Below are 25,328 nucleotides of genomic sequence, written 5' to 3'. Positions count from 1 at the left end.
TAATAATGTAAAAATCTTTCGTGTCACTTTCGTGTCACAAAGCGATTTCTTTGAAATTTGTTCCTCAAATTTTATTTTTCTTTGAAATGTGTCCTTTTATATTCCACAGAAGTAAAGAAGTCATACACGTTTGGGTCTGGTTTTAGAGGAAGTCAACAAACGGTGCGATAAATTGGAGAAAAGGTAAAGAGAGGACAGATAGGAAAATCTCATGCTGACCAGAATACTGACACCTACACCTATAACAGTTTTGTGGTGCGCACTTCTCTCAGACAAACCCCAAGCTGGCTATTGTACCTGCAGCAGGCGTTCCTGCTCCTGTTGCCATTTCTCCTGCCGTCTACGCTCTTCATTAGGGTCCCACGTCCAGTGATCAACCCTTTTTGCAAGATTCAGCATTGGGGTTTCAATCTGATTCAAGCACACACACATATAGAAGAAGACAGGAAGAAAAGGAAAGGAATGTAAGAAGACAGGGTGCACCTACACTGTATCAACAGCTATAAGCATGAACCCTTGAAAGTTGGTCTGAGACGCTGAAACACCAGTGAGGAGCAATGCAACGGAAAAAGACATAAAACACAATCAAGCCATCTTGAGTACTCTAGCAGCCAAAATGACTATGCAGATCCAATGAGTGACTACCAAGGGGAAAAAAGACTGAAATGAGGTGCAAGAAAAGGAAATGCGGAGAGATTCTGGAAGAATGGGTGTGAGTTTAGCACGACTGAAGTACTTACACATTCAGTTGAGTAGTCAATCCCCTCTGTGGAGGAAAGGAGAGGGAAACAGAGGCTTTAGAAACTCATCCTATACTCTATAATATCGTCTTACGCTAATGAAAGCGATAGCACCACATGAGTTTAAACTGGTGCACAGGTACACAGAGCATAAAACACTAAAATGACAAACAAAGAGATAGACGGAAAGTGTTGAGGTATAATGGTTCTGTTAACACCCGATACTCACATCCATCTCATAGTCCTCTTTCAAGACAGATCCCTGTTTACACTTATTACATTATTATTATTTACATGCACCACGAACGCACCTCCTGTTTTATGATTTTGAGGGTCTCCGATTTTGTGGCTACTTCACACTACAAATGCAGTGTGGTCGACTCTATTTGACCACTTATGATCATAGATTGAGATTGTATCACCTGAGATGGATATGAATACTAGGTGGGGCCAAAACAAGAAGGGTGTATTCTCTGAGAGTTGTTAAAATACAGACATGAAAACAACAGTAAAAGCAATGTAAAACAGAACATCCTAATTTCTACATAATTCATTTCTGAGCACGACTGCGCAATGATCAGATTAAATAAATATATTATATGCCCATGGAGTGCTAACATATGTCCATGCTACAGATGCCTGATGAGGACAAAGTGACGCACACATCTATGTTTAGAAGGAAAGGTCTTTAGTTGAGGAGAGAGTGGAGACAGATAGGAGAGTGGTAAACTCAATCACCTCAGTTTACACCTCAAGTTATATATATATATCAGACATATTGCTACATTTTCAGTGCATAACTTTTATTTGTAATATATTATAATATAGGTGACAAAATAACAATATATAATATAACAAAAAAATAATACAAAATAATACAAAATAAAATAAATAAAAATATAATATAATATAATATAATATAATATAATATAATATAATATAATATAATATAATATAATATAATATAATATAATAATCAAAAGCTTAGGGTCGTTAAGATTTTGTAAATATTATTGAAAGAACTCTCTTATACACACCAAGCCCGCATTTAACAGTAAAACGTGTTACAGTAATCACAGTAAAATCAGTAATAGTGTGAAATATTTGTACAATATAAAATAACTGATTTTAAAATGTAATTTATTCCTGTGATGGCAAAGCTGAATTGAAAACAGGTGTGCTGTTTAATATTTGTGTGGAAAATATGATACATATTTCTTTTATGAATAGAAAGTTACAAAAGAACTGCATTTATGTTAAATATAATTTTTTGGAAAGAAAAAGTATTTACTGTCAGTTTTGATCAATTTAATGTGTCCTTGCTGAATTAAATGTAATAATTTACCCCCCCCCCCCCCCCCCCCAGAAAAAAAAAAAAAAACGTTATTAGTTTATTTTCAGGTTTCGTATAGTTACACGTTACTACATGTATTTATTATAGTAATAACAGTAAATGATGCATAATTACAAGTAACTAACCCTAAACCAACCCTCTAACTGTAACTCTATAGTAAGTACATGTAGTTAATCAATATTACTCAGCACTTATTTGAGTAAGTACGATACTATGTCACCTTAAAATAAAGTGTAACCCAGACAGCAACATAGTGCTGGCCCAGATTCGGTTCGCATCTGGTACGTGTTAAATCCACATGTGCAAGATGTGGGCCGGATCTGGGCAAACACTATGTTGCTGTCTGGGTTACTGACCCCAAACTTTTGAACGGTAGTGTGTAATGTTTCACATATGTCTCCTTTGTCCTTAACTACAGGACAAATTAAGTTAAAGTGGCACTGTACCCCACTTTCCTCTAAATTTAAATCCAGTTTAAAAAGTATTGCCTCATAGTGCCCTCAGCAGACAAGTGTTTACTCTACAATGCACCTCCACAAGAGAAGTCAAAGGAGGTTGACAAACGAGAGATGATGCAGATGAGTTATCTGCTGTTCATGGAGACGGAAGCCCTGTGCCATTAGCTCATCTATCAGTTTTACCTGTTGGAGCGAAGAACTCCCAGCGTAACCTAGAGCTACTAGAGGTCTGTGAGGACTCTAACAGACCCACACATCAAATGATACCAGCCAGAAAAGATGGACAGTCAATGAAAGAGACAAAAAGCAAGAGAAAAAGATCGAAAAAGATAAACCAGAAAGAAAGGTAACCCAAAAGAAGATTCAGTGGAGGTAAATGGAGGACTAAAAAGTGGGAAAGTTGGAGTAAGGATTCATTTGTTCGTCACATTATGAGAGATTAAGGACGTGGCAAGTGGAGTTGTATTACCTGTCAGTGAGAGTGAGTATGAAGTCTGGTCAGCCTTGCTGGTCTCGGCAGTTGAGCTCAAATCACATGAATTATGGACTGAACCAAGCTGATGGGAATGAAAGGAAATCATTAAAGATTCTCGCGTTTTTCACAAATGTCAATGGAAATAAAAGCAGGTTTCCAATATAGTATACAGTAGCACACTCACCATTCATCAAGGTATGATATGCAAAAAAATTAACCCTAACAGGGTGATCAGGACCCTATCCTGAACTTAATTTGTGCCTATTTTGTGAAAATGACCAGTTGACTGTACATTATCCTGCTTATTACATGGCAACTTGTAATATTAAATATTGGTTTATTTATTAGTAATTATTTTATTATTTGTGCAGACATAATACTAGTGCAGCTATATGTGACCCTGGACCACAAAACCAGTCACATGGGTAAATTTTTTTGAAATAGAGATTTATACATCATATGGAAGCTGAATAAATAAGCTTTCCGTTGATGTATGATTTGTAATGATAGGACAATATTTGGCCGAGACACAACTATTTGAAAATCTGGAATCTGAGGGTGCATTGAGAAAATCGCCTTTAAATTTGTCCGTTTATGTGCGCGATTGTGCTGCATTCACTCACAAAAATAAATGTTTTATATATTTACGGTGGGAAATTTACAACATATCTTCATTGGAACATGATCTTTACTTAATATCCTAATGATTTTTGTCATAAAATAAAAATCTATAATTTTGACCCATACACTGTATTGTTGGCTATTGCAACAAATATAACCGTGCTACTTGTGACTGGTATTATGATCCAGGGTCACATATTGGAAATGAAACAGTTTAGAAGTCGTGAATGCAACGACTGACCAATCAGAAGTATCAAAGTTTAAAGATGCACCCTATGAAGCACCAAACAGAAGTCACCTGAACAAGATCCGGTCTAGTCCCAAACTAATCATTTACTTCCCGCCAACTTTAGGCTTTATATTTAGGAATCAGTGGATGTGTTTCAAAAAGCATTGAACTTTTAAGTGAAAAGAGCGAAATCAAGGCCCACCTGCTCTGTGCAGGACGTGTCATTTGGTGGGATTTGGTGTGTCTGAGTGAGTTCTGTCACTATGGTTGTTGTGACAACACAGCTGAGCTTCATCATTGTGTCTGGCACTGGCTGCTTTCCTGATAAAATAGGAAACTATAAGTTAATGATTCAGGATATAACTTTCTTTTAAAGTCACATTACTTTATGTTATAACTTTATATGTGCTTGATGAGACGTTTGCATGTAAACACACTTAGTGTGAAGTTGCTGAACACAATTGGCATTGTTGATGTGAAATGTGAGCAGTCAAGCATGAATGTATTTCTCTAACTGACATCAGAAAGTTACGAAAGTTGGAACTACTTAAATAGACAGTCCACCTAAATTCTGTTATTATTTACTCACCCTTTTGTCGCTGTGAATGTGTATGCATTTTTTATTTATTCTATGGAACACAATATATATATAATACAATATAATATAATATAATATTCTCTGGCATACTTTGAAGAACATTGGGAATCAAACCTCATTGGATCCCACTGACTTCCATGGACAAAAAAGAAGAACAATTAGTCATACAGTTTACAGTGGGTGAGTAAATGACGACAGAATTTTCATTTTGGGATGAACTATCCCTTTAATTTCAATAAATTGTCTTTTTGGGACCGGGGATTACGTTTATTTCGCATTATATTACCCCTAAAAAAATTAAACCTTTGGATAATATTATATTCTTCAACCTGCTGGTTCTGACACCGATAGTGCAGTTGAGTTGTCTTCTTTGATATTCTCTTCCTGAGGAATAAGAGAACATTCCTTTTCCATCTTTACAACTTCTTTCTCTTGTTCAGGAATGGAAGTCTGTAAGTTTTGCTGGTGGTCTGAGGCTTCTAACACAATTAGCTCCTCGTTTTGTAGACTTTGAGTGGCTGGCTTTGGAGGTGAGGGAGAGAAGTTGATAGGACGATGCATATAATCTCTATCGTCCCTCTCTCTGCTCTCCTGCGGAGTGCTCTCACCATTCACACGTATCAGTCCATCACTCTGTTAAAAACAAAGAACACACATTTATTCAAGCTAATTATGTACCCAAAATGGAGAGATTATTTACTCACCTTCATGTCATTCTTGTATGGAACACAAAAAGGAGTCTAGCAAAATGTCTAGGTTGGCATTTGTCATACACAAGAAGCGAATGGTGACCTCGACTGGTCCCATTCACTTTCATTATATGGAAGAAAGCAACATGGACATTCTGATAGATAACTTCTGTTGTGTTTTATGCAAGAAAGAAGGTCATACAGGTTTTGAACAACAAAAGAATTTACATTTTTGGGTGAACTATCCCAAGAAAACATTGTCTCATTAGGTTTCAAACTGGGGTCTGGGGGCCACATAAAATTTAAGGGGAAGAAAGTGGGTGCTATATAACTTCTTTTTTTTTTTAAGAATTCTGCTTTGGCTTCATGTGTAGTAATGATATTTTCAAAGATGATATGTGACCCTGGATCACAAAACCAGTCATAAGTCGCACGGGTATATTTGTGGCAATAGACAAAAATACATTATATGGGTCAAAATTATCGATTTTTCTTTTATGCAAAAAAGCATTAGGATATTAAGTAAAGATCATGTTCCATGAATATATTTTGTAAATTTTCAATATTTTGTGTGTGAATGTAGCACAATCGCGAACATAAATGGACATGATTTTCTCAATGTTTTGATTTTTTGCACCCTCAGATTCTAGATTTTCAAATAGTTGTATCTCGGCCAAATATTGTCCTATCCTGACAAACCATACAAATGGACAAACCATCAATGGAAATATTATTTGTTCAGCTTCTGAACATTTACCCATGTGACTGGTTTTGTGGTCCAGGGTCACATATATTCATTAAAAGCCAACTATATAATTTATATATACCTTTTCTCATATTGTTTAAATGGGTCTATAGCTGTCTTTGTATTTCAGTCCTTTGCAGGGAAATTATCATAATTGGGGGTCCTTAGTATCCAAAAGTTAGAAAATCCCAATATTGTCCTACCTAGTTAATATTTAAATGAACTGGTTATTGACCTTAATGCCCAGGATAAAATATCCTTGCCTTTATTGATTTGCGGAGGCCTTGGCTGAATTTTGGCTGGCTGTAGGGTTTTGGGGTGATGAGGGGTACAGGCTTTGATGGAGCAGGAGGAACTCGCGTGGGTGCTGACAGGACTACTTCTGGAGCTTGGAAGGACTTGGCAGGTGATGGTTCAGTGGTTTTGGGCAGCGCCGGTGCCTGTTTTTGTGCAGTCTTCTGGTCTACATGGATCACAGGGTGTGTTTGGGTAGTTTGTGCAGGCTCTGGCACCTTTGCTTCTTCTAGGGCGGTGCATGTTGGCTTCTTCTCAGGCTGATGGAGAGGTGACACGAGCATCGGTGAGGCAGCAGAAGGCAGTTTGGGGAGCTGGAGTTTCTCCAATATGGCATCGCTGATGGTGAAACGGAGAGCATAACGTTGAAGCACAGCTGCTTTCTCTTCTGGAGAGGAGGCTTTACAGTATTGTTCGTGTAATTCCTGCTCCCTACGCTCTCTGAAAGATAGAGAGAGAGAGAGAGAGAGAGAGAGAGAGAGAGAGAGAGAGAGAGAGAGAGAGAGAGAGAGAGAGAGAGAGAGTGAGATCAATAGAATGTCAATTACATATTAGAGTGTCTACGACAAAGAAAACGAAAAATCTTACTTTAAGACATATGTGCAAAGTTCTTAGAAATGTACTAAAATCCAATAACAAAATATATTATATTTTAATATATTTTAAAATGTAATTAATTCCTGTGATGGTAAAGCTGAATAGCATAATTTTTAGCATCATTACTCCAGTCTTCAGTGTCACATGATCCTTCAGAAATCATTCTAATAGGCTGATTTGGTGCTTTTCTTATAATTATCAATATTTGAAAAAAAAAATGTACTTGGTATTTTTGTGGAAACTGTGATACATCTTTTCAGGATTAATATAAAGTTCAAAAGAACATCATTTATTTGAAATACTCATAAAAGTCTTTACTGTCCCGTTTTGAATAAAAATATTTATTTATATTTATCTTACTGATACCAAACTTTTGAATGGTAGTGTACTTTTCAATAATTTCATTTTTTGACATCTCTGACATCTAAATGGATTTAAATCCAAAGATTAAAAACATGCTCTTTCTAGAAGGTGGAATATATTCAAGAATGACTTGATTGTACTTTTTAATACATTAATAAATCAGACACAAAAAAGAGCATCATGTCATGGACCCTAAGGTACTTGTCACTGTTCTTCAATGCCAAAACGTGCATCATACTCACTAAACCCCCACAATCTGCTAAATCTAAATCTACAGGGTGTAAGACTTCAATTTGTCTCACTTCTCTTCTACTATTTCTTTGTATGTTTTGATGCTCTTCCTGCGATAGGCGGATCCTCCATCCGTTGTCATTAGTTTCTCCATCATCTTCCTCTCCTCTTCCTTTTTGATCAGATCTTGAGAAGCACTTCGTCTCCGACTCTTCCAGCGAGCCAAGTCCTACACACAGAAGCCAGAAAACGTACATGTATACACTTGTGTTGTGTGCTTGTTAAATATGTGTTTGTGAGTGGGTTTGTACTGCATGACTCACGTCCTGCCACTGGTCCTCCTCCTCTTTGAGTTTGTTGTACTGGTTGTGTAGGTGCTCATGCCGTGATTGGCTGTGCGCCCGAAGGTAGGCAAGCTCATCCTCTTCATCACGCATGTCAATCAAACTCACACTCCTTTGAATAACAAACAAAAACAAAGGCACATTTATAAGTGCTGTAATGCTTTTAGAAGAAGGAAAACGAAATTAAAGTCAGATCCAAAATAATATTATCTCTTCCTCTGAGACCTGAAGGCACAAAGACAGGAAATTCTTAATAAAAGATATGAAATGTCAGTATGGGTTAACTAGGAATGATGTAGAAGAAATGTAAGTAAGAACAACATATGGTTATCGGGACAATGTACAATACAAACAGAACAACTAAAAGAAAGGTAGATCTACATATATATGACAAATAATTTTTTTTATTGTTCAATCATGTTGTTCAAAACCCATATTATCATAATACCATTTAATAAACTATTGAACTACTAATTTTCTTTTCCGATATATATATACAGGTGTACATACTGTAGGGCATATATTTAACCAATCTTTTGGTTGTAGACTACGACTTATTTTATGAAGCCATACAATAGCTTTATGTAAGAAACAGACAAATCTGAGGACTTGAGAACTGAAAGCTTGAAACGTCCATTTTATTATAAATTTTATTAAAAATGTAAATATATTACATTCTTACTTCCCCCACTCATATAGTCATATAGATTTAGAACAACATGATGGCGAGTAAATTAAGTTTTATTTTTCTCACTATCCCTTAATGCAACTGGGTAAGCTGTAATGGATTGGGTATCCACAACAGTAAACCATGAGAAAGATTCAAACATATGCCATTACATGCATGTAGGGGCAGGCTTGACTATAGCTTTTGAATATGCATGCATAAAGAGTAAAAGAGAGTATGCCAGTTTAGAAAATGGTTGTATCTGCATGTGAATAGAGACACATGTGTTTATAGTACATGCAACTGCTCAGTTCTGCAGCAACAGCAAAGAAAGAAAAGGAATGAAAGACGGAAAGATAGAGAGGGAATAAAATAAACTTACTCTGTTTCATCAGAAACACTAGTAGCTCTGAATCTAGAACATTAATGAATAAAAAAAAGTAAATAAATAAAGTTGAAAACAAAACAAAACAGCTGAACATAATAGAACACTAAGCACAGACCTTTATAAATATAAAATACAAATTATTACCCATCAAACCTTACCTCACTATATTACAATTACACACAAACACACACATTATATATATTGGAAATACCTATTTCCAGAAAAGCTGGGACATTTTGTAAAAGAGATTTCTCTGGATTCCCAGAATCTTTTATTACGAATGGTAGATGGTGAAAGAGCTTAATTCTTTGCAATCTTGCATTGAGAAATGTGATTTTTGAATTGTGTAAAATTTGGCATAAAGTGGTAAGCATGATCCATCTTTGCTTGCAAGGACTGAGTATTTGGTGGATGGTATGATTCCCGAACACAATACCCTCATCTAATTCACCATATCAGTGTGGACTGTTTTAAAAGAGTTGGATATTCTATAATCTTTTCACTTTTATGTTGCCTCTGTCCCAACTGGGAGTGTGCTGCAGCTATCAACATCTGTTAATATTTACAAATTTAAATTAAGTTGGTCAGTGAAAACATGGGAAATTTTTCTTTGCACTTTTGTCAGTTAAATAAAGGTTCAAGAGAAATAACAAATAACAAATTCTTGATTTTATTGCATTTTACAAAACGCAAATGAGGTTTGAGGAAATTAGGTTGTATATATATATATATATATATATATATATATATATATATATAGCCTACAGTATATAAATATTAGCTTCTGCGCAATATATATATATATATATTAAAAGCTTAATTTTAGATATAATTTAAAAGGGCATTGAGACTTAATGCAGGAAAATTCCTCCACTGAAATTTTTATGTGTTAATCATCATTTAATTAATCAATATGAAATAAAAATGCAACCTATTCACTTTCTTAGTGTACTTTCCTGATTTTATTGTGCATGATTACACATTACGCATGATTACACATAGTGAACTTTATCAAAAAACATTCACACAGTATCTCTTTCTGAGCAGCATTTATGTTGACTTTAAAGGTGCCATAAGTGATGTTAGCCATAACGGCATTAGATCACCTGCTCTATCCAAAATGCCACACTTTAATGACTTGTAAGCAAAGCTGAACTCTTTAAATAAGAGTGTCTGTGTTTAAATACAATATTCCTAATAAAATCCTTTATAGCACCTTTAAAGGTAACCATTGCACCAGTGAGTGAAGTAAAGAAAAACAATGATAAACTGCAGAAATACCGACACGAGTCACTCTTTCCATGCAAAAATACATTTCAGTAAGAGCTCTTTTCAAAAGTAATAAATTGGTCCTGAAAGTGCTTTCTCACATTGGGGGGAGATCATCATCTTCCTGCCAAAGGGGCCGGCGTGAGGGTTGGTCGGGTATAGGGGAGGGGCTTTTGGTAATAGTCTCATCTTTAATAAGACTGTCATGTCCCACCACACCCACAGAGCCCGCCTCCTGCCTGTCCATCATCTGATGACACTTCTTACGCATGTCCTCAGCATCTCTTGGGGGCGGGGCCACAGAGCTAAGGGTGAAGCTGAGAAAGTTGCCATGGTTACTAAAGCAAAGCAGGGCAGTGAAAGGGAGGCTGAGGCTCTCTGTTCTCTGACTACAAAACAGACCAGCCAGACAAAACTGAGAAAACAAGTGCAAAAAACATTGACCAGAAATTCAAAAGCCAAAAGACCTATTGATACTTATGATGAATTAATTTTATATATTATCTGATAAAAGACCCAAAATGAAAGAAAGAATATGCAATTGTAATTTCCACACAACATTTTTAATGCATTTTTTTTTATCCCTTTCTTTGAAAGAATCTCAATAAATGAACAGGATAAAATAATTAAAATAAAATAAAATAAAATTGAAATCAGAGCTATAAATCAAACAACACGACAAGCATGATCGTTTTCCGAATGAAAGCCAAACCAGTCACAGATATTAGTAAACAGACAATAGCCACCAAAAATCATTGTTGGACAAGACATCTCTTTTCTGTACTCTGAAAACCAACTGCACACAGCAAGCTCAAACCCACATCTAAAAAATCTGTTAATATTTGAATGGAAATTTAAGCATTTTTCTTTTGCACGGGCACCACAAATGCAACATTCCTTGCTCTCACAGACAAACACTCCATTCCCAGGCGGTCCTAACCTGTCCGGAGACGGGGCTGTCTCTTGCTCTCTAGTCTTGAAGAATGACTCCGATCCACTGACAGGGATGGTTTTGTGCTTGACAGAACCAGATTTGGGCAGAAATGTATTAAAAGCTTGTCCTGCCCCAGCACTGGGCTTTTGATAAGATCCAGTTCTTCGCGCTATCATGTCATCCTTCTCAAAATCTGGCAGATATTCGCCATCATCACATTCATCATCATCATAACCACCAGAGCAGTCGACGTTAGTTCCAGATGAGCGCACAATGTCAGGGCTCTTTTGGGTCACTACAGCAGCTGGAACAGGTGTCTTTGGTACTTGATCGACTGGCTCATTTCTGTTAAAATAGCATATGCTGATAACTAACTCACACAATTAAACTCAGTTTGATATAGCAAAAGTGTAAATACTCCACAAAGCACAACTTAAAGCAAACAAGTTAAGTTTTTGCCTATTTTATTATTGAATCTATAGTATTGATGCACGATATTGATACCATATCAATAATTGGCCAACATTCTAATGTTTTTAATTATCCCATCCGTATTGATCAATATTGGATATTTAATTTGCTGGTAATTTTAATTAATTTCCCCCTATTTTTATATTTAGATCGATGTCCCACTTTAAAGTGTAATATTTAGCAAATCCCAAAATATCTATTTTCCATACTGTACATAATAGTGTTATTACATTTTTTTTTATTAATTTGTAGAATTGATCTTAGTTTTTAGTGTTTTATTTATTTAGACAAAACAGTGCAGAATTTTTATATCAGCCATTTATTGGAAATTATTTAGGCTTATCGTATCGCCATAATTTTAACAGTGCAGTAAATTCTTAACCAAGTATGAGAAAAGCTCAAAGTCATGCTTGTCTTAGCCATAAATAGTGCACTCAAAAGACTGGGAATAAATATTTTCCACCACAGCATGTTAGCATGTTAGACTCATGCATAATGAACAAAGAAAAGTCTGAGATTTCTAGTTTTGCTTGTCCCACCTCTGTCCAATCTTAGTTCTCTTTGTCTTAATGTTTCTTTCCAGGTACTGGAGGTCTCTGTCTCCACTCATGCCCATCTGGATACTTCCTTTCTGGGCTGTGGAAGCCCCTGCAGTGCCTTCTCTCTTGGAACTCGGCTGCGGGAGGAATCTGTTATATGACCTCCCGCTTGCTGGCTTCAGAAATGCTCCTGTTCTACGAGCTAGCATGTCATCCTTTTCTAAATCCGGTTGACCCTCCTCTTCTTCATCCTCTTCATCATCCTCCCTCTCATCCTTAGCTTTTTTATCCAGTTCCTCCTCTAGCACCCTGCGCTCAGTGGAGGTCAAAGGCTGTTTAAGGTCAAACACGGCAGGGTTCGGAGGTTCAGGGGGCATGATGGGAGCAGGCTCAGTGTTTGCATCGCCACTAAGTTAGTTCATGATGTATGAGACGTGGAAGAAAAAAGAGAAACAATGAGTCAGAAAACAGAAAAGGAAAAAAAATGAGGGTGAAGGATAGAGAATGCAGATACAGGCGATGCAGTCCAGTGGGAACCAAAGCAACTGGATTGCAGTTACTCAAAACTACAGAATCACACTTGATTACTCTCTTACACAAGCACAAATGCATAGGCCTACTATTTCATATTTTTTCTTGTTTCTTCACAGTCAGACTCAGATATTTCAGTCCACACCACCACAGCCATTCACTGCTATTTTTTCAGACCAAAAAAAGCCCAGTTTTAGCATAGGCCTAATTCATGGTTGCTACAGTTGTTACCATATGCTAACAGCCTCACAGTAAGCCATTCACTGCTAATTTATCTCCTAAACAGACCAAAAAAGCCCAGTTTTAGCATAATTCATGGTTGCTACAGTTGTTAGCATCATGCTAACAGCCTCACTGTAAGCCATTCACAGCTAAATTATCTTCTAAACAGCCCAAATAAGAGCAGTTTTATCATCATTCAGGGATGCTATTGTTAAAATCATACTAACAGCATTAATTTCTCTCCTAAACAGCCCAAATACAAGCATTTTAAGCATCATTCAGGGGTACTACAGTTGTTAGCATCATGCTAACAATCTCTCAAGGCATGAGTCCATCAGCTTCATAAACCCCAGTGAGATGAAACCAACATGCCCTTTTAATGCAGCATCACTGCTAAGATCTCTACACAAATTCACAAACTTCAACACACTCTGAGGGTGAGTATATGCACCCAGATCCTTCGGTAAACATAACTGAGAGCAGGCAGTCCTCAACAAGCAGTGTTTGCAATAGTGTGTTGGTATACGTCACACTGGACCAACAATTACCGCCCCTGACAAGATTCTAAGATGACAACGAGCAACGACTAAAGGGGTCAAATTTTGAAGTAACAACAACGAAACAGGAAATTAATGCTGCGTTCACACTATGTCGTAATTAATTACCATAATTAGTCTACTAATGACAACCAGGACAATCTACTCAGAACTGTTCACGTCCTCTGATTCTGAACTGTGCGTTTCTATGGCAACACTATTAAATGCCAAAATGAATGTAATTTGAATAATCATTAGAAAAAAAACATCATACAACAAATAACAGTCATTATGCAGATGCATTATTAATAAACTTTATTTAGCAAGACATTAGCTAGCTATTCAACTCTGTGTTAGCGGCATTAACATTAATACAATTGGCCAAAAGTGACTGGCATGTATAATTCAGATTGTTCTGAAGCCATTTTGAGTGTGTCCGTATGACGTTGTGCCGGTACAAGTCAGAGCTCTCAGAAAGTTCAGTTTTTAAGTTGTCTATGAGAACGTGAGCACTTTTTATAAGTCGGAATCTCGTAATCACTGTATTTGTATCTGACATTGCGCCTAATGAGATAGTTTACCTAAAAATGAAAATTCTGTCATTAATTAATCACCCTCATGTCGTTTCAAACCCGTAAGACTTTCATTCCTCTTCGGGACACAAATGAAGATCTTTTTGATGAAATCTGAGAACTTTCTGTCCCTGCATTGACAGCTACACAACTACCACTTTCAAGCCCCAGAAAGGTAGTAAAGACATCATAAAAGTAATCCATGTGACTTAACCTCAATTTTTATAAAGCGTTTGTTTGCACAAAATAACTGAATTTACCACTTTACAAAATATTAATCTCCAAGGCACAGTCAGGCAACAACGTCTGCTTTCATCAACACAACACGGATGCGCCATTATGCTCTCTTAAACACATGTTGGAGATTCATATATTTTTTAAAAAAGTGGTAAATTAATTTTTTTGCGCAAACAAAGCACTCGCGCCGCTTCATAAAATTAAGGTTAAACCACTTGGGTCACATGGATTACTTTTATGATGTCTTTAATACCTTTCTGGGGCTTGAAAGAGGTACAGTGGTGTAGTTGCATAGCTGCCAATGGAGGGACAGACATTTCTCAGATTTCATCAAAAAGATCTTCATTTGTGTTCCGAAGAGGAATGAAAAGTCTTACAGGTTTGGAACGACATGAGGGTGAGTAATTAATGACACAATTTCATTTTTGCAACTCCCTACCTGCCCACCGCTCTCTTTGTCAGTCTGGAGCCCAGCCCTATGGTGGGCACAGCAACAGTTGCCATCGAGAGGAGATACCGAAGCTTCTCTGCCTCGTCCCCCTGTCCCTCTTCCCTTTCCTCATCCTCCTCCTCTTTCCAGGAAGTACTCTCCATCTCTGTCACACCCCCAAATGTCACAAAACGCCGCCGTTCACCGGAGGAACGTTCCTGGCAACCGGCCAGGTCGTTCTTGGCAACCTTCGTCTTGGAGGAGACAGAGAGGCAGCCTTTCTCAAGACACGTCTGACACAGAGGGACAATAGGGTCATCGCTGTTCACACGCACACACATACATGAGACATGTGAGTAAAGAAGAGAAAGAGAGAAGAATTAGAGGAGCAGAGGGAATTATGAACACTAAAACTAATGAAGAAAGACCACGTCAGTCTGACAGTCAAGTCAATGATATAGAGAGGATTGTCATGGATGTCTGGATGGGAATCTGTGTGATATCCAAATAAACCCATTGATGGTGATGCAAGCATGGCCTTTGGACTCATATAAAGGGAAATTACTATATTCAAGATATGATACACAGCCTTGGCTCCTGTACAACAGTTTAGTATGTGGTCTTACACTCACATGCTCCCCTCCCTCTTTCTCTGTAAGCATCTCTTGGTTTCAATAGTTGCCTTGGTGACGTCTGTTTGCTTGAGAGGGGCTTCCCTCTGCAAACAGAATTTGGAGTCTCACAAAGGCCCACTTTAACAAACATCTCCACAACAGCGTAACAAGACACAGAGCCCTCTTACGCAGCACTCACGCCAATGGCAGACTGACAAAGCCGTGACTGATTTAAATATATTCTAGGCTCGCACTGCGTCTTAACCAGCCGCAATACTTTTTCAGCGACAAGTGATTTGTCTGTCTACACTCACTGACAGCAAAAATGTGTGATGGCACACAATGACAGCCAATCAGAAGATCTTTGAAGACCATACACGATAAAAATATAATATAAAAGCAGCAACGTATTTGTATGCAGACTCATTTATACTGTGTGTGGAAAAGATTACATTATTGGCTTTATTTGTCCTGGTGCTAAAGCCTCAACGAATTAATACATGTGGAAAATATTTACTTAGATACATAGAAGTTGACAGAGTATGCTTTATACATCACAATATAACTTAAACATCCATTCAAAAGTTTGGATTCAGAAATCATTCTAATATGCTTATTTGGTGCTCAAGATTTTTCTTTTATTATTATCAATGTTGAAAGCAGTTGTCCTGCTTATTTTTGTGGAAACTGTGAGGCATTTTTTTTAGGATACTTTGATTAATAGAAAGTTCAAAAGAATAACAAAAAAAATTAAATCTTTAGTAACATTATACAGGCATGTCACTTTTGGCAAATTTTATTTGTTCTTGCTGAATAATGACAAAAAAAAAAAAAAAAATCATACGGACCCCAAACTTTTGAACGGTAGTGTATTTTGAATAGCATTTTTCTCTTACAACTAGTGAGCAAGTTAAGGGCATAAAAAACAATAAAATAACTTGTATATAAAATATAATCATGGGTATAATTTCCATGGAAACGATTATATTGCCTGTTCCTTTATTGCACCATGTCTGGTTAGGACTCAGTGCTATATACACAAGCCGGAAGAAAGCCCAATAAGGCTATTGGCTTGGATAAGTGACTGAATATCAGAAACTGGGTGTCATCTGATTTATGTGTGAAAAAAACACACAATAAAACATATAATTAGAGTATAAAAGTTTCAGCTGTGTGAAACTTCTGAAAGGTCTAGAAGTGTGTTGTTGAGTCATGTTAGGTCAGGGGTCAGACGTAAAAGTCACATGTCAGGCACCTGCTGTCTGTATTCATCTTGAGCCTCTGCCATTTCTCCAGGTCTGACTGAGTGATGGTTGTTTGAGCCAATGACTGCCGGGGGTCTCTCTGTGGCGCACTTTGGGCCCGCCTTCTGGCCAGGTCATCTGTCTTTACATCAGGCATCACCACCCACCCCACCTTCTCTCTGACTGTCCCTTCCTCATTCTCCTGCTCACTCCCACTTTCTTTCTCAGGGGTCAGGAAGGGGTTGTCCTTGCGAGTTATGATTGACACTTCAGCAGGGGTGGAGTCAGACTCACTGTAGATCAGTATGAAGGATAAACTGAGCTTAGCAAGAGGACTGACCAGAATACTCAGAGAGAGAGAGAGAATGTATATATGGGTCATATTGAACACAGTCTTCATGTAAAATTGAAACCATGTATAGGGTTACAGTTGATGTGAAGTCAATGAAGTTACCAGCAAAATAACCAGTAACCCCAGTTTATTTACTCAAGGGGCTCATCAAGTGTTCATTTTGGACACTGTGGTCAATGTATGAAAAGCAGAAAAATGTATGAGAAAGGGTGTGTGTGTGTGTGTGTTTGTTTTGAGGCACCTGCACTCTGTATTCATCTTGAGTCTCTGCCATGTTTCCAGGTCTGATTGAGTGATGGAAGTCTGGACCAATGACTGATGAGGATCTTTGGGAGGGCGTGGCCTTCCCTTAGTCCGTCTCCTTGCTAGATCATCTTTGTGTGGGTTTGGGACAACTATCTTCCCTTCTACCTCTTTTATATCTTCCTCATCCCCTTCTTTTGCCCTTTCTTTTTCAAGATTCAGGAAAGGATTGTCCTTGCGAGTAATGATTGGTATCTCAGGGGGGGCGGAGTCAGCCTGACTGTGGTAGAAATGTAACATCATAAGAGGTACAAGAAAATGGATGCTTGAATCCCACAGAACACAGAAACCATACCAATAATAACATCCAGAATGATCATAGGTGTGTGCTATTATAATAGCTAACTAACTAAGTACTATGTTTAATACCACATGTTTGGTATAGGGTGAAACTCTGTAATCATAAAAGATATTAGAGCTACATAAGTGAATAGAACAACACCATACTACAAAAGGAAAATTAGTGAAGACAAACTTGTCGGCTTGACAAAGTCTCACTTGGAAGTTTAAAACTAACGGTTATTTTGAAGGTTATGTAGGCCTTTTGTTCTTTAAATATTTGGGCAGTCTGTGTAGAGAGAAGTTTAATTTTATATCAGAGCCTTGTATACTTTGTATATTTTTATATACTTTGTATATTTTGAAGAGAGATTTGAAGTTTGAAGAGCTGTAAGCCATTTTAGGTTGTGGCCCAAATGCATGTTCGTTATTTACTGCAATCATCTGACATTAATTGGATCTCAAACGGATTAATTAGCAGAAGTTATACTTCACCACCTGCATGACAGCATTAACGATGGTTGTTGTTGAACCAACATGGTTCGAACGACGGATCTGCGACAAAGTTACTATGGTTTCATGCAGGAAACTGTTGTGAATAGCTAGTTAATTTCTCCAAAGATGCATCGTACTATGGTAGTTAAGCAGCAAGTTACACCATTGCACAGGAAACTGAAATCTCTGACTGGTTGCTTAAAGTCCCATGAAATCAAAATGGAAGTTTTTGGGCTTTAAGTATGTTAGCTTTACTGTTAAGGTAGTGTGTATCTACTAGCTTTACTGTATCTATAAGGTAGTGTGAAACAAGGACAAAAACAATAACAAAATATGCATTTAGAAGATTTAAGCATTTAAAACCTAGAGTCTCTCACTTTCGCCAATATTGATGATTTTGATTACATCACTTTGCACCTAAGCTTCTCATCAGATTTTTTGTCCAATCAAACACTCTCTAGAATCTAAAGCGTCCCGCCCCCTACATTATAAAAGAGACGCTGATGCTGCAGCTAAAATCAGTCACTTTTAAAATCAGTCACATTTAATATTTTCTACATGGTGAATGGCACATAGTGCACTAGGGGACTGGGAATGATTCAGACAGTGTAAATATGCTTTCCCATTGGGGCAAATTGAATCTGGTTTCACGTTAGTGTCACGCGAACCGACTGCACAGTCTGCTCCAGTCCAGAGACACAGAGCGATCATATGCGCGAGTCGGCACATACCAGAAAAACGCATCGGCCCCATTTGAATTCTGCAGTGAATGCTATATTTTAAAGCGATAAAGAGGAGAATAGGAGGAGAAACGGTTAGAGATTAGGAGGAAACTGCGGCTTTACCAAGCTCAACAGTTCTGGCCGAGCTGTAATATATAAACTAAATGCTATTGGTTATTCTATTCGACGGCCGGCTCCGCCTACTTTGTGCTTCAAAAATGCTCTTCAAAGATGTACTGAAACTGCACTACTTTTTGATCATGCACTAGGAAACATTCAATCAGATAGAGAAGATAAAATAAGTCAGAACAAACTAAGGACTGTGCAGAGTTTAGTGAATGTAACTTGAAAGCTCTATGAGATAAAGAGTTTGAAAAAACCCTGACTCAAAGCAGTGTGAAATAGCATTTGTGTTGGTTTTGTCAAGCCAACATAACTAGTCCCTGAGCATATGACCCCATCACTCTCGGTCACAAGCACACCTCTTTTTCTCCAGTTCCATCTTCTCCATTCTCTCCAACACAGCATGCTGGGATGCCAGCCTAATTCCCTCCCATTTCTCTCGGTCCTTCCAACTACAAGAGCCTGGCAGGAAGTTATGGGCAACACTCGGTTTGAATTGATTCATGCGGGCTCTGCGAGAAGCAAGATCATCCTTTTGGACATCTGGAACCTTTTGCTCTGCCTCTGCATCGTCATCTTCCTCATTCGAGTCCCACTGATGTGGGGCCGCAGCCCGCATGAAGTCATTGTCACGCCGAAGAATGATGTCAGGTGAAGGTGGTTTAGGTTTATTGTCCTCCACAGGATTCTCGATTGGACTGAGGAGAAAATTCGCCATGACAACATTTGCAAATATTTTAGAAAAATTGTGCAAAAGTGCATCCACTATTTCAGTGCCCTTGGTTCCAGAAGTATTTTTCCCATTCATTTTCCCCATATAAAACATAATGACAGTAAAATTTAAAACTTGATTTAAAGATGCTGATTATAGAAACAATATATTCTACATTTATTGCAAAATATGCATATTATGCATATATTTAATGAGTTTACACAGTGTATGTCATTCGTAGTGCTTCAAGGGAGTCAGCAGCGCTAAAGAGTTCTTTTAATATGATTTGCTGGTTGTGATTATTCGATTTCCCTGCAGAATCATGGTGGGTAATGTTGTTTTTCACCAGGAATTCCACTGTTGAACATGAATATTTAAAAATAAGTTGCATACTTATGCAACTTAGTTGCAGACAATGCAGACTGATTGCTCCAACAAAAGCATTTACCATCGATTAACAACCTTGTAGCACACAAGTGTGTATATCGTTAAAAATAAATTCCCCTATTGAAAAAATGAATGGGACTTAACTTGAATAACCAACGTTTGCACTCAATAACGTAGAGATGTTAGTGCTTCCATATCAGGATTGATGCAGACATCAGGCCTTTAAAATAAGTAAAATTAGCATAACTAGCATAATCTGCTCAACACAATAAAAAAAAAACCAATACACACACACGCACACACTTCATTACAACAACCTAGCATAAACAGATTCAGACTAGTCAAAGGGTCACATCCAATTAATTCACAAGCTGAGAACAAGCCAGCATAACTTTGCACTACACTGATGATTTCAACTCAAAACATTAGCCAAGCTACAAAGATTAAAGCCAATGGACAACGGTGTCACTCCATGCTGTAATGTAGCACAAATAAATCGGCAGCACAAATCGAAAGCAAAAGTACATAGTGTCACTCCCCACACAGCAACCTAAGGTTACATGACAACTCATGGCTTTGAACACACTAGTTTTGTGGTTACCACCAGCACCAATTTTTAACAACTATGTCCCACACACAACTAGTTAGCAGTTTTAGTCGCTGGATACACATGCCGAAAGATCTCATTTTGACCGCTGACCTGTTAAATCGCACAGAGGCGGGTAATACTTTAATTCCCGCCTTTTCAAGCTTCCTTATTTTCTTAAGCTCCGCCTCCTCAAGCTCTGCCCCTTTCTCATCACCCCAGGTGAAATCTTTCTTCAATGCAAGACTTCGAGACACGCCAGCACCCTCTTTTACCACTTCTACGCATTCTTGTCTGTGGGGAGCAATAGGGAATTTCACAGCTCTCACAAACACACATGTGGATAAAACAGGATGAATCAAACAAACTCTGACACATTAAACAGATGATGCTTGTGTACTGATTTTTGTGCAGCCAGAAGAGGACTTTCCAGCCAATTCCCTGAGAAATCAAAATAACCAAACACTTACTGTCTATCCCAGCGGCTGTGATTACCTGAGAGGTCTTTCTCCGCCTACAGGAGATGTTGAGTTGCTTGGACTCCTCCTGTCTTCCTCTCTCTCGCTCCTCCTCTTCCTCAGGGGAGCGGGAAGGTAGTTGGTCTGGTTGCTCTTGTTCGGCAGATACTGGTTGAAGGGTAGAGCGGCACGAGGCTCTTTGTAGGACACGCGGCGGGCAGACATGTCATCCTTACGCACGTCTGGCAACTTCCTTAAACCAGCGTCACCTTCAGAGTCTGTGAGAAGGACGTATTGAAAGAAAGTGCCATTTGGTATTAGTATTTCATTTTTATATGGGTTTTCAGATCAAACTACTAGAGAGACAGAACCAGCATTCATATTTCAACACATACATTGCATATGAGGCGAGATGTCACCATCTGACCATCATCCGGATCAGGGCCAACATTAATGAAAGGCTCAGTGCATGTATTTGAGTGCAAATATTTACAAGCTTAAACATCTTACACCACATTTGCCATATTGAATGAGCTTATTTTATGTAATTTTCACGAACATCGACATGCTAAAGAGCTTCTTGCTGTAATACTTCCACAGTCACGCAGCTTGTCTTATTTAGTTATGAGATATGAAGTGAAATGCTTTACAGTAAAAATAAATAAAATACTTAAACAAATAAATGTATTTTTATAAAACAAATAAATATATATAGATTTTCTTCACCATAATCTTAATTAAACTTGTAACTTATTTAATTTACAAGTAACTTATGTAACTTGTAACAAAAATCAAACAATCAGAATAAGAGTGCTGGTTTATCTTTAAACTGAAAATCACACACGTTGGGCCCTATCTTGCACCCAGCGCAATTGACTTTGTACACCGACGCATATATCATTCCTATTTTACACCCGCGCACAGCAGACTTTTCCCTCCACAGACGTACGTCAGTAATTTAGGGAATGAAGTTGCGCTCCCGGAGGCGGTTCAGCGAAAAGAGGAGGCTTGTTCCGGCGCAAAAGTCCCCTGGAGCTATTTTGCAGATTCGGAAAACAATTCCGCATTCTGCAATCCGCCATGGAACAAGCGTGCCTGCTCTTGAAGAGAATGTGAGATGACACTCTGATTGGTTTATTTCACGTTATGCCCAAACCACACCTATGAATAGTGAAGCTACTTCAGACCAACCCATTTTAGATTTGCGTCGGGCGCAAGAGTCATTTATCCCGCCGGTATAATAGCAACAGCGCCAGGGATCCGCCCCCACAAAGTTACTTGCGTTTTGCGTTTGATACTTACGTTTCAGATCGTTAAAGTAGGGCCCGTTGGGTTTTCATGTTTTATTCCATAGACATAATGATTTTTATACAGTAGAAATTGTATATACTATCTCCTAACTCTAACCCTAACCCTAAACCCATCACACAAAACTTTCTGTATTTTTACATTTTCAAAAAAACATCACGTAGCATGATTTATAAGTTGTTTTCCTCATAAGGGACCAATAAATGTCCCCACAAGGTCAAGGATTTCGCACACACACACACACACACACACACACACACACAATTTATAGTTTCGGATTTTCTTGAGCTTTTATGTTCTTTCAGTCCTTGTTTTCCCTGTTGTCCATGTCTGGATTCACTAATAAAATGCAGTTCATGTGAACCCTCTCACACACTGAGAGTGTCTGTGAATGTCTGTCCAGCACAACAGCTGCACTCTCACACCCACACTGCACATATGTAGAAATTTATGATTCTACTCTTTGAATCCAGAGTTTTTACCCTCAGCCCCTCTTGCATGAATGTTTGGACGTGGACATTGAATTGCTGCTCAGCAAACATTTCTTATTCCAATCAATGTTGAAAGCAGTTGTACAATGATACATTTATTTATAAATTTTTCAGGACTTCTTGAGAAATAGGAAGTACAAAAGAACAGTATATACATTTTTTTAACATTTATCTTTCTCATGAATTGCAAGACACTTAAAAAAACGTATTTATATTACAATGTTGTCTACTTTTGCATCACCACCAAAATCATTGTAAATGTATCATTACTGCTGAAAATATTGCCTAGCATAATCAAATAAAAGAGAAATAAAAGAGAAAGTCATACCATCACTGTTGCAGCGGATAACCGTGTCTGGGGAGGGTGTGTTCTGCGATCGAGAGCCAAATGAGTCGAGACTGTCGAACGAATCATCTCGGCCGTGCCTCGGAGGAGACAGCGAATCAGAGCGCTCCGATTCCCAGCTGTCAATGTAACCGCTGTCCCTTATACTGCGCTTAGGGGAGTCCAACTCTTCATTTGCACACTCCTACACACACAAAATATAGAGAACGAAAAACATTATATAGCATATATTAAATTATTCAGGGCTGTTTCACAGGTTTAGTGTTCTTGACTAGATTTGATTTACCTTTCGCATCATGGAAAGGAGCCCCTCAAACTCTTTCAGGTCGAGTGTGGGGCCGTTATACGTTGCACAGCTGTTAGCAGCTTTGCCAAGCCAGTATATGGTTATGAGCACCTAATCATTCAAAAAAACACAGAGAAGAATAACATTAAATAAAATGTAAATTCAACAACAAAAATGTACATGTAAAGATTAGGCTAACAGTTCAGTGTACTTACATTCTTCAGCTTTCTACTGCAGTCAGAGCCTCTACAGCAGAAAAAGAGAGAGAAAATAACATAAGACGACTGTCAATCCTTTCAAGCTATAAATGAGCCACATCAAAGTGCCTTTAAGGCAAGTCAGTGACTCACGCATGGACATCTTGGCTACATCAGACCAGACAGCTGTTTGCTATATGAATGAAACCATATTTTTGGCCTGATGTCATGATACACTACCTTACAAAAGATGTTTCTGAAAGACATCTCTTATGCTCACCAAGGCTGCATTTATTTGCTCAAAAATACAGTACACTAATATTATACAGTAACACTAATATTGAGATTTTTTTTTCTATTTTAATATATTTATATAAGTCATTTATTCCTGAGACGGTAAAGCTGAATTTGCAGCTGTCACAGTGTCTGGTGGTTCCCTGGGTTTAACACTAGAGGTCTCAGTTTTCACGGTGTCTAGGCATTTTCACTACATTTCCCATAATCCTGTCTGTCACTGATTGTTCATTTCCTTCAGCTGTTTCTCGTCACCTTGTTTGCACTTGTGTATATATACCCTGTCTGTTTCAGTGTTTGTCACGGAGTCCTTAATGTCCCCACACTTCCGTTCCTGTTGCTGCCTGTTTCTTGTTCATGTTTTGTGTCTTTGGATTGCCCTATTGGATTTTGACCCTTGCCTGGACTGGTTTTGTGAGTACGGATTACCCTTAAATAAATACTGCAAATTGGATCTTCTCGTCTTGTGTGTGTTCGTGACAGCAGCACCATTACTCCAGTCTTCAGTGTCACATGATCTTTCAGAAATCATTCTGATATGCTGCCTTGGTGCTCAAGAAACATTTCTTATTAATGTTGAAATCAATTGTGCTACTTAATATTTCCAAAAGGAAAGCGTGATTTTTTTTTTTTCAGAATTCTTTGATAAATAGAAAGATAAATCTTTTTTTGTTATAATCTAAAATTCATTGCCATTCTAAAAATGTCACTTTTGCACATATTAATGAATCCTAAACATTTCTTTAAAAAAAACCCCATCTTGACTCCTTTGAACAGACGTATAAAATCAGCTCTCTTATCTACTTCAATAGGGATTAACAAAAATCTCCAAAATCTGTTGCCTAAGCTTATGTTTCATTAGCTTCTTAAGCTTTTTTTTTTTTTGGATTGGTTAGCTAATATGAATATATTACATTCTAGCAAAAAGATAGGCTTGCTGTGAATGACTGAAATTTAAGATGGTCTGTAGCTGCCAAACTTATTATGATTTATACCATTAATTTTTCTGCGCATAATCAGTTTTCTTCCCCTTATACCGTCTATGGTCACACAGGCGCACACACATACGTTAAGTTTGCACGTATCGATGTATCTTGCAGGTCTCCGGGATCGAACAGCTGTGATCCCTTCAATCCCAGCTCTTCACATCCTCTCAGAAACATGGTCAGATTATCCTGATAAGAGAAAAGACACATATTATGCAATTACAGGCAAAACCTCACAGTTTGTGTGGGTGTGTGAGAGAGAGAGAGAGAGAGATTCACCCTCAGAAATGTGTGTGTTAAAACACTGTGGTACCCTCACGTGTTCTAATCTGTTACACTGTTTATTTAAATTTAATTGTAATTTTTTTATGTTTTTATCATTATTCTATGTATTCCAAGCTTTGGCAATATTGTATTTACAGGCATACCAATAAAGCAAATCTGAACTGAATTAAGAGAGAGAGAGAAACAAGCACCAGAAGTTGTGTAAATGTGTCTTAGGAAATCTTACAAAGTGACACTTACAATAAAGTACCATGGTAATACCAGATAAACTTCAGTTAATTATCTCATTAGGATCTGTATTTTTCTGATATCTTGATGGGGTAAAT

At 37.8% G+C, this 25,328-nt stretch overlaps 1 protein-coding gene across 3 annotated transcripts in view; it reads right to left on the bottom strand.

Annotated features, from left to right (window-relative positions):
- The window catches only part of limch1a (LIM and calponin homology domains 1a), a 56,534-nt gene that overhangs the window by 9,178 nt on the left and 22,028 nt on the right, over window positions 1-25,328 (bottom strand). For 2 of the 3 annotated variants that reach the window (XM_079614835.1, XM_079614836.1), the window contains exons 4-25: window positions 24,800-24,906; window positions 23,456-23,486; window positions 23,241-23,351; window positions 22,937-23,138; window positions 20,847-21,087; window positions 20,466-20,645; window positions 19,026-19,364; window positions 16,986-17,267; window positions 16,404-16,685; window positions 14,544-14,855; window positions 12,007-12,414; window positions 11,003-11,341; window positions 10,164-10,379; window positions 8,788-8,820; window positions 7,718-7,850; window positions 7,466-7,623; window positions 6,173-6,644; window positions 4,805-5,108; window positions 4,080-4,198; window positions 3,022-3,109; window positions 741-766; window positions 298-411 (exon numbers count right to left, since the gene is read on the bottom strand). In XM_079614835.1, the coding sequence (XP_079470961.1) occupies window positions 298-411; window positions 741-766; window positions 3,022-3,109; window positions 4,080-4,198; window positions 4,805-5,108; window positions 6,173-6,644; window positions 7,466-7,623; window positions 7,718-7,850; window positions 8,788-8,820; window positions 10,164-10,379; window positions 11,003-11,341; window positions 12,007-12,414; window positions 14,544-14,855; window positions 16,404-16,685; window positions 16,986-17,267; window positions 19,026-19,364; window positions 20,466-20,645; window positions 20,847-21,087; window positions 22,937-23,138; window positions 23,241-23,351; window positions 23,456-23,486; window positions 24,800-24,906 (4,497 nt within the window). The remainder of the gene's footprint in view (window positions 1-297; window positions 412-740; window positions 767-3,021; window positions 3,110-4,079; window positions 4,199-4,804; window positions 5,109-6,172; window positions 6,645-7,465; window positions 7,624-7,717; window positions 7,851-8,787; window positions 8,821-10,163; window positions 10,380-11,002; window positions 11,342-12,006; window positions 12,415-14,543; window positions 14,856-16,403; window positions 16,686-16,985; window positions 17,268-19,025; window positions 19,365-20,465; window positions 20,646-20,846; window positions 21,088-22,936; window positions 23,139-23,240; window positions 23,352-23,455; window positions 23,487-24,799; window positions 24,907-25,328) is intronic. The other variant, XM_079614837.1, reaches the window with a different exon arrangement.

This window comes from Phoxinus phoxinus, assembly GCF_949152265.1.
Source record: "Phoxinus phoxinus genome assembly, chromosome: 6".
Lineage (NCBI taxonomy): Eukaryota > Metazoa > Chordata > Actinopteri > Cypriniformes > Leuciscidae > Phoxinus > Phoxinus phoxinus.
Note: the sequence above shows the minus strand (reverse complement) of the source record. Positions and strands in the feature narration are given on the sequence as shown.